The sequence below is a fragment of the Mesitornis unicolor genome, unplaced genomic scaffold, assembly GCF_000695765.1.
Source record: "Mesitornis unicolor isolate BGI_N332 unplaced genomic scaffold, ASM69576v1 scaffold3088, whole genome shotgun sequence".
In the NCBI taxonomy this organism is placed as follows: domain Eukaryota; kingdom Metazoa; phylum Chordata; class Aves; order Mesitornithiformes; family Mesitornithidae; genus Mesitornis; species Mesitornis unicolor.
In genome coordinates, this window is record NW_010200948.1 from 10,325 (window position 1) to 20,091 (window position 9,767).

The 9,767-nt window shown below is 46.7% G+C and overlaps 1 protein-coding gene across 1 annotated transcript in view; it reads left to right on the top strand.

Moving 5' to 3' along the window:
• The window catches only part of EPHA5 (EPH receptor A5), a gene marked incomplete at its 5' end in the record, with an annotated part of 47,805 nt that overhangs the window by 3,184 nt on the left and 34,854 nt on the right, over positions 1-9,767 (top strand). Inside the window, one exon of the mRNA XM_010189888.1 lies at positions 3,198-3,303. Coding sequence (XP_010188190.1) covers positions 3,198-3,303 — 106 coding nt within the window. The remainder of the gene's footprint in view (positions 1-3,197; positions 3,304-9,767) is intronic.

Consider the following 9,767-nt stretch of genomic DNA (forward strand, 5'->3'; position numbering starts at 1 on the left):
AGTGAACCAGCGTTAGCGTCTTTTGGTGTAAGTTGCTGTCAAGTTGAAAGATGGTTTCTGGTGGCTGCCAATGCCACAGCCTCCAGGAAAGGAATTTGAGTTGTGATCAGAAATGGCTGAAAATGTGCACTGCAGGCGCAGGACTTCGCTTGGCCTCTTACAAATTTGTAGGGTTTGAATTTTATATATTTTTCCCCCCCTCTGAAGGAATCTGGTCTGGATTCTGGAGCAGATTTTGTGGTGGGGTGAACTCCTGAAGCGTGCAGGCCCTTGGCTGCTCTTTCCCCCGTGTTCAGGGGAAATGACTTTTGTTCCTATTACCAGATTTTTGCAGAGGTGTCAAAGATAATTTTCCCTCTCAGAAAATACGTCCTATCTATTTCAGTTTGTACAACTGTCATTTATTAGTTTTTTGATGCTGTTTGCATGGAAGAGGAATTTTATGGGGGAATTGCTCTGTTTATTCCTATGGGAAAAAGCCAGTTTTGTGTATGTTTTCCTTCAAAATTTCAATTCATCAATATTTTGTTTAGTGTTACTCCAGTTCATTTAAAACTCAGCATATTTGAGAAGAAGATGCCAAGCTGTCCTGTCAATGCATGCCACTTTTGAAGCCGTAATAGATTTTAAAGGAATCATTACATGTGTAGATGTAGCTGTGGGGCCAGTGATTGAAGTAATACAGTGCAAATTGCATCACGATGCAAGCATTAATGCAATAAGAATGGTCTATTTAATGTATTTCTTATTGTATTAACCATTAATCGTGTCCTATAAGTAGCAACAAAATTAGGTTATGCCGAAAATTACTCTATATTATGCTAGGGAAGTTCTGCTTGCAGTTAGAAAGTTCCTAATTTAGAGTCAATTGAGTAATAGTGTTCCAGACTATTAATAATAAACGAAATATATGCACATTTGATCCCGTGCCATCGGTACCTTCAATCTTGGTCCAAAAATAATGGCAGTTCCATAAAGCCCCTGTAAGTATCTGTGCTAATAGGGGGTTTTTGAGGACATCATGTGATAATGTCTTAAAAAGCTTTACAACCCTTGAGTCACACCAGACAAACCAGGCTTTTCAGTGTTTTAAAGGCAGAGTAGGTATTTTTTGGAGGGATACCTACTGCGTCGTCCAGTTCAGGAGCTGTTCCTCTGCTGGGCTTGAGCTCTGGCCGAAGCAGGACTTAACCCAATATTTAAACGCCTGGCAGAATGGAAATGCAACATAAGCCACAGTATCTTACATAAATGCAATATGTGCATAAAATATATGTCCGTTTGACATATAAAACCTTTAAAAAAGTCATTTTTTTTTCCCCAAGGCCCTATATAAAGTCAATATTAGTGCTGCGAGTGTGACCAGGCTCTCACTGCTTTCCTGTACATCCCGGAGAGTCTCAAAGCAAGCACAGATCGAAATCTCATCGCTACATCAGGGCTCAGATCAGAACCTCTCGTTAGAGCCAAACCAAATTATTTGGATTCGAGTGCAAATGAAAACCTTTCGGTGGCTGTTTCGAGGATCGAGCGCAGCCTCCAAAATCGTTTGGACCAAACAACAGGTTTTCTTTCCAGTTTGCAGAGGTTTTTTGTAAATTTATAATACGCTTGGAGGGAATTTGAGTTGCTAACAGCTGCGTGATCTAAGGATTGTACCTGAAAAATGGTGGGAGAAGTGCAACTTGTTGTGGACTTTCCTCTTTTTCCAAATGTTGGGGTTTTTTTCCATACTGCTGCCTGCATGTGCACTGCGATGCAGCCAGGGCTACATTTTTCAGTGGGAGTTTTTTCTTTGGGTGGAATAAAGCTGTTGCTGGCTGTAACCACATGCTGCTTCCTTCCCTTACGAATGCCGCCGAGCTCATCCAGCCCTGACAAAACCAGCCTTGCCAAAAGCTGCTTTTCTGCTGGATCAGGGAACGGGAAAGTGTCACCAAGTCGATTTGGGGTAATATAGGTCCCCCCCAGTTTTATATGGCAGCAAGGTCCCAGCTCAGTTGATAAATCCTGGCTTTTTGGCTGCTGGAGATTGCAGCAGGATCTGTCTCATTTCCCCATCCCTCGAGCTGTGTAAAAACCCACCAGAGTCGCAGCTTAATCTTCTCCTTTAAGTGTTTTCCTTTTTAATTATTTTGTCAAGAAAGCAATAAACCATCATCTTAAGGAGCCTCCATAAATCCGTGAGGCTAATAAAATCTCTGGATGATGGCACGGGTTTGGAGCAGTTAACATTAAATATTTAATGTTATCGGGGCCAATCCTTCTGCAATCATTGCCTGTGCTGTGGCAGGTCCACACCGCTCACCATCGAGCACCAAGGGCTGCTTGAAACCCACTGCGGATCAATGTTTAATGCCAGACCTTTTCTTCTTTCTTTTCTTTTAACAATTAATATGGGGCTATATTCAGTTATTTTATAGCCTCTATAAAGTTAATCCTGTGCTAAGGACCCACTTTTTACTTTAGTCATTTAGTTAAAGGCTTCTTCAGTGCGCGATCGATCCCCGCTGCTCCCCGGGGTGGATGGAGCTTCACCCCGGGCTGGCAGGAGCTGTAATGAGCTTTTTTCCATATGGCAACATCGCCTGCAATGGGGAGCTGGTTTCTGAGGGGAGATGTGTACCCCAGGGTGGGTAAGTATCTGCAGCTTAAATAAGCTGGCAGCAGAGAGAGCAGGGTGACGAAACTTCAGTTGCTGCTTGAGGAACCCCACGTGTGAACCCCTGAGGAGAGATGAGCCCCTTCCCTGCTGCGTCAAGCAGATAAACTCCATACAAGTGGTGGTGGCATTTCCATTTTACAGGCTCTTACTTAACCTGTGGCAAAACCCAGCTCTCGAGCAGCTTTCCCAGCCTTCCTGCCTGTGTCCTTATCGCAGGACCCGTCTCCCACTGACCCGGGAAGACAAACTCCAGTTTGCAAACTCAAAAGCTGCGTTCTGCAACACTTTGGTTTCTGAATTCAGCCATGAGATACGATTTTTCTTGGGTTTTTGACTTGGTTTTGCATGTGTGTTGGTTCCTTCCCACCCATTCCCTTTCCAAATTAGAAACAGACAGCAAAGGGGGAAAACACAAACCATGAAAGAAGAAATGAACGGGTAAGAAACCTCACTGGCAGACTCTCAAGAAAGCCTCGTATGAGTCCTGACTATCATTTTAACCTTAATCTCCATTTTCTGTTTCTCATCTCAGCAGTAGCTGCATCCAGTGACCAGAGCCAGATTCCTATAATTGTTGTGTCTGTAACAGTGGGAGTCATTCTGCTGGCTGTGGTTATCGGTTTCCTTCTCAGCGGAAGGTAAGAGAAGAAGCTGTGCATTTATACTTCCCCAACTTCGGTGTAATAACTTTTATCTGACCAGCTGATAAGCGTGATTTAGGCGAGAGCGGCACGTTTGAGCGGCAGCGCTGTAAAACAGCGCCAGGGTGGGCTGATTGATCTGTTTGGACAGGCAGGAATGGCAAATGCTTGCTCGCAGATGTAGTTCACTTCCTAATGATTTTCATCTCTGTATAGACTGGCCCTGATTATTAGACTTAATTCTCACAGGAGTGTTTTCACATTCCTTTTAAAAATAAGCAGAACATGTTATTACAGGTAAAATATCCCGAAGCCCATATGTTTGCACTTAGAGCTCGCAATGGCCTTTGCTCACAGAGAAAATTTGACTTCAGGAAAGCACTCGCAAAGGGAAACAGAAGAAACGCAGCCAAATGGCCAAACGCCCCAAGTTTTGGTCAGGGCTGGATTTAATTTTTCACACGTAGGACACTAATGTGTTCCTGTGAGACAGTAAATTATACAGAGAGCTCCTCCCGCGGAGGGAAACACCCGGCTTCAAACCATCGCGCGATCCCATTGACTTCTCATGTGCTTAAACATAGGCAAGTGATGAAAGCCTGGGCTGGACCATCTTTGACAACTCTAATGGAAGCTGATGGAAATTGGTGGTGAACAAGGGATTGCGGTACTGGGGGGAAATCTGGCTTGTATCAGGATCAGTTTGTACCGCGGCACTAGATTTGTGTAGCAGCCAGCACACATGGCACTTTGTTCATACTTAGGCGTGTATTAGTATGAGGTTTTTTAATGGCAGTAGTCAAACGACGCAGCATCCTTCATGCGAAGCAACGTGGGGTGCATCTATTGATAACCCTGAATTTGTTTTCAGTGCAAAGTAGACACAGATGCTTCTAAGGTACCCATCACATTGCTTTCATGCTGCCTTAAGCTCGAGTCTAGCAAGGTCACGGTAAATTACAGGATATCGTCTTTAGAGTAGTTACAGGATGCTCTCAGAGGAAGCTGGGTGTCAGTCTGCGAGTGCAGCGTGGTGAAATCCTGCTCAGCACAGGCTGAGCAACTCTGTCCCCAGGCATAAGGCATCCGTAGGAGGACACAGTCACTTCCCATCTTAGCAGGTGAGTGTGCTGCCAGGCTCATTGCTGCTCAAGGTCAGAGACTGACAGTCTCTTCCAGCGCAGCCGTCTGAGCTCCTGTCGTCTGCTTTGGGCTTAAAAATGGGAAAGTAAATGCTCCTGTCTGCGCAAGAAGCGTGCAGTGGTGAGTGGTGCCATCCTCACCAGTGGCCATAGGAAAGCTGTAGCCAAAAAGACTTGGCTCTGAACGCCGTAGGCAGGAGTTCAAGTCTCTCCTTGAATGCTGATGTTTTTGAGTCAAATCCCTCTTCGAGCAGAGGGAAGGGGATGTGGGCCTTGGCCTCCCTCAGCCTGGGTGGGTGCTTGTCCCGATGCAAAGAGGAGGTGGCCATAGGAAAACTACAGCCATAGCCTGGCACCACGGGGGAGGCTGGGGAGTAAATGTCAGGCAGAGCGATGTCTGTCCCCCTGAGGCCATAAGGGATGACAGTCGTGTGCCAGCAGCTCTTGCTTCTCCTGCAATGGCCCCTTTGTGGAGGACGTGCCCTTGCAGGTTGCCTTTTTGCTGTTTTCCTCTCTAGTCTGAGCAGGCAGAGCCTGAGCCATTTGTCAATGATTCTCATTAGTTAGGTCTCCCTGTCCTTTGCCCTGATGGGCTTTCCAGGGTGTGCTTCTCCTTGGCTCTTTATCTCTTGGCGTATTTATAAAAGCCCTTGTCTCCTTTGGCTGGAGTTTTATCGCTCCCTCTTCTGCTGCCTTAATCCTCCTGCCTTACTCCCACCTCTCTCCATGGACACCAGTGGAGAGCTGCAGGCTCCTAGGAGCTTCTCCGTGGTGCCACACTGGACATATGGGAAGGGGCAGGCAGAGGGAGCTGAGCTCTTGATCCATTTTCATCTTTCCAACCCTTCCCCTAGACTGGGAAGAGCCCAGTCCTTCCACTGGAGGTGGTGGAGAAGCCTCCAGTGCCAAGGTTTGGTCCATCATTAGAGCCTTAGGTTCAAAACCGTAGAGCTTCTTGGCCACCCATGAATTTTAAAGCCTGTTGAGTGGCTTGTGAGAAAGCAAAATAAACCCTGGAAAGCTGACAGCCAATTTGAAATTAAACAAAGCAAAACTAAAAAATTGCTCCTGTTTGAAAGAGGCAGAAATGCCACTGAAATGTGTCAGTCACGCTGCTTTGCTTTGGAGATGATTTTGAGACAATTCATGGAGTGACTCTCACGCTGTGACACTGCGGGGACGATAAATGCATTCCAAGTCCTGAGATAATCCCTTTCTGAAGCTGTTAACCTGTTTCTGGAAGACACTTCCCTGTCTCTTTGGAGTGGTTATGTTGTTCCAGTGAGTGAAGTTTTTCTTTCCTAATTCTTTCCCATACTTGCTTGTAGAAAAACAGACATTTTGCACTCCAGGAGTTGCTCCAGCTGGAATCGCCACCGCTTTCCACGCCAAGCAAGCTGTGCAAAGCCCAGGCTTTGTCTTTTCTGCTCACGTAGGAGAGCAGGAGCTGCCCAGCAGCAAAGCTAAGGAGAAAAAACCCTCTTGGTCTGCAGCATTGAGGATGTGGTCCCTGGGTACCTCCGGATTGGGATCTTCCTCGCTAGGATGGTGGATGGCATCTGCTGGGCTGAAGTGATGTGTTTGGAGACAGGGCACTGCGAGCACTGGGGAAACTGGAAAAGGAGAGCAGGGACTTGAGAGCAGCGAGGAGGGGAGGTTCCTTCCGCTTTTGGCAGCTCAGAAAGTCATTTCCCAGCAGTTAAGACCTTATGGGCTCTCCAAGCTTTATTTTCCGCCAGGTCCCCCAAGGCAGAAGTTTTCCCCACCTCTTTCTCCCTTTTTTTAATTTTGGTTTTCAAGTTACCCGTGCCATTCCCCACTTCTTTTGAAGGAATGCAAATAACAGCTTGGCATTTCCCGTTGGCAGCTGGCCCGAAACCAAAGGTCAGCCGAACGGGAGCCGCGGTGGCATTTCCACACGCCAGCGTCCATCTGTGGAAACGCGCTCGGGGCCTGAAGATGGAGGTTCCTGGGACTTTGAAACTCAATATGCTTTGCCCTGAACAATTAAGCCACTTTTCAGAGCTGATTTGCTTGCAGATGCTCAAGAAAATGCTTCCTGTAAATAACGCGTCCTCTGACCAAGGGCAGAAATGCCACTGCGCAGAATAGCTGATCGCTCTTTTTTAACTTATCCCCCTCTTCGCATCAAGGGCATATTAATTATATAAGGCTCAGGATTACAAATCACAGAGATTCACTAAATCAGACCGTAGTTGTCCCGGCCAAAAAAAAAAAAGAGAAGTGGACTGAAAATGTATTATTAAACCAGCTACCAGCATTGAATTAAGGAGCACGGAGTTGTTGTTATCTTTGTTTTGCAAGGGTTATGTGTTTTTCGCAAAAGCGCGATGCATTTTACAGATAGAGCAGGGCTATGAATTTTACTTCCCTAGCGGTGCTGGAATTGGATGTCGCTTGGCATCGCTGTTCCTAATGGAGGTATTGTATTAATCTAAAATCGCTGCAGACTTTTGTTTTACAGTCTGTAAAGATGGCAAAGATTCTTCCTACGAACCGAGGTAGGAGGCTGGGTTTCCATCATCCTGGGAAGGAGACCCCCTGCTCCAGAGCTGGCCTTTGAACCAAGCCCTGTTTGCAAAATTACTGGGGTCTTAGGGTGAGTGTTAAGAGACTTGTGGTCCCTCCACTCCCCCAAGCATTTGAGCTTTGTAGCCCTAAATAAACGAATGGGTTTTTACAGGGTAAAACAGGCATGCTATTAGGTCAGTGCTGAGCACGGTTGCAAAAGCCACTCAAAAAAATAACTAAGGAAGGGTACTGTGCATCTGCATATAGAACCAGCTCCCCATTAGGGATGACCTTTCTTTCTCAAGTGATGTAAAGAACTGGAGGGAGCTTTTTACAAAGCTTAAGGGGAAGAAAAAAATAACGATTTGAAGCAACAAAAACCTGCCCCTCACCCTGTGCCGTGTATAGGAAGTCTCTTCTGGCGAGGAGCTGGCCTGCCAAAGACAAAGCAAAGACAAATCTTGCCACCTGGGCATTGGCGATTAGAGGCTCCTGCACCAGAGTATCCATCCTTGACCTTAGCTGATTTAGACTTTTAAATATCAGCCCCCATGGTGACAGAGGGCTACTTTCTGGACACAAATATGTGCATCTTGTTAAAAAGTGACTTTCAGGGAGCAGAGAGGGTGAGGAGATGGTGGAGCGTATCCTAGGTCCTGAGCCAGTGCTTGCGACCTTCCTTGATGGGGAAGGTCAACGTGGATGAATTTTTCCACAGCCCTTCTCCGTCCTATTTTCCAATAGGGCTTAAAATAGTTTGCTTTTTAAATATTTCCTTAGGAAACAGGGGACGGTTTGTAGATAACATTTTTCACGGGGAGAATTTTTCCAGCATGAGTCACAATTTTTTGTTAGTTGTGACTTTTTAAAGGATTTTTATCTCTACATTCCTGCCTGCTCTTCCTTCTTCCTACAGGACATTGTCTCCCGTGATTTATAGCCACTTTATGATGCTGCTTACTGCCAAATATCCCCTGTAATTCACCTGACAAGAGGAAAGATTTTGTCGGGGAAGCTATTGCTCTGCCAAGTCAACATTCCCATCCACCAAGCGCAGGCAGAGTCTGGTCCTGCCTCTGTTGGGGTCAAGGTTTTTACCCCCCGTTGTGTTAACAGCCTCTTTGGTGGTACCTTTTCCTGGAAAGGACCATTAGTGGCACTGGTTTACAGGATCCCTCTCCAAAAAAGAGCTCTCCATTGCCTCCCCTTCTGCACAGGGCGATGCCATGATGCCTTCCCAGGGCTGGTGTGGAAATCTGCTGCCCGCAGTCCCCATCTCCAGCATCCTGCCTAGATCAGCTTGGCAAATTTGGCTCCTCTAACACATTTTCTTATTTATTCTACACACTTTTGGGCTTAACACTTCTATGCAAACACACCGGGCTCTGCAAGCCAGCCTGAGCTGCCTTGGTTTTGAGGAGGGTTTAGAGACGCAGGTTAATCCGCCTTCAGATGACTTTGGCCAAGACAGGAGGTGAGATTTGGCCAAGGCTGTAATTAAGCTCCAAGTCCATGAGGCATCGCCCTTGAAAGCAGCATTTCTGTGTTATTCCAGCAGCAGCCAAGGGAAGGGCGCAGGAGGACGTCACGAACAGATGAGCAGCCAGCGTAAGCTTTGTCTGCGGCGGTGGTGGTGAAAGTTCCTCGTTCAGGTTATGCATTTGATGGCATTGTGCAGGTCTCATTTCCACTTTGACATGGGAACTGGGCTGCCCTGCAAGCTGGAAATGGAGCCTGGCTGATGTCTGGTGAAAGCCCCATATGTAGTGTTCATATATAGTGTTTTAAAGTGGGGTAGGCTTTACAGTGTCTTCTCTTGGCTGTGGAGTGGGTAGAGGATGACGAAATAAAATCAGACTGTCGTCCCTCTGCGCTTCTGAATGTCTCACCTCGCTTTGGATGGTAGAAATAGGAGGAGGAGGTGACTCCTTAAACATGAATATAGTTTTGGGCAGAGTAGGGATATGTGCCTAGCAGGTCGCAGTGTGTGATGCTGCTTCTCTGATGTTTGAAGCACACACATCGACTCGGGAGGTGCTGGGTGTAGTCCTGGCCTCCTGACCTGGAGATGCAGGAAGCGATCATTGCCATCGCTCAAGGCTGCGTGAAGGATTACAAACATCTTCCCAGGCATCCTCATGTATTTCAGTCTCTAATTGCAAGCCTCTGAAGAACAGCCCATTAGAGCAGCTTATTAAAAGCAACAAACGAGGCTTTCATTTATCACGACTTCAAGTCTTCAACTTACGACTCTTAAAAGCCGCAGCTATATACGGCAGAGCCTTTTGGAGATGCGTCTAGCCACTAGAAATGTCATTTAATTCCAAATGCTGTCTGGGTCATCTGCAGACCTGCGGTAAATTAATTAAATTGATTGCAGGCACAGTTGTTGGGGCACATCCTATATATATAAATATATACTTTTCATCAACAGAGCATGCAGCCCAGGGCTTGAACCGATGCCAAGGGTGTTGATAAGTCCTCGTTGCGCGGGTTTATTAAAGTTTGCTCTCTGGACGACTGGGTTTGCAAACCACACAGGCATTGCAGGGGTCACCTTTGCTGGAGCTGGAGGAACGTTGGCTTTCATCGCCAAGGCTTGGTCTAGCCAAAAAATAGGAGAGTGCTGGCAGGACACGGCGGTCCGGGAGGTCCCGCTGCAGCTCCAGGCGCCTCCGTGTTGCATCTGCCCATCTGCAACCCTTTCCTTGAAGCCAGGGCTCGAAGCAGAAGTCACACCTTGTTTGAAGCCAGCTTGGCTTTTGGAAAGGCTGCTGCCTCACTCTT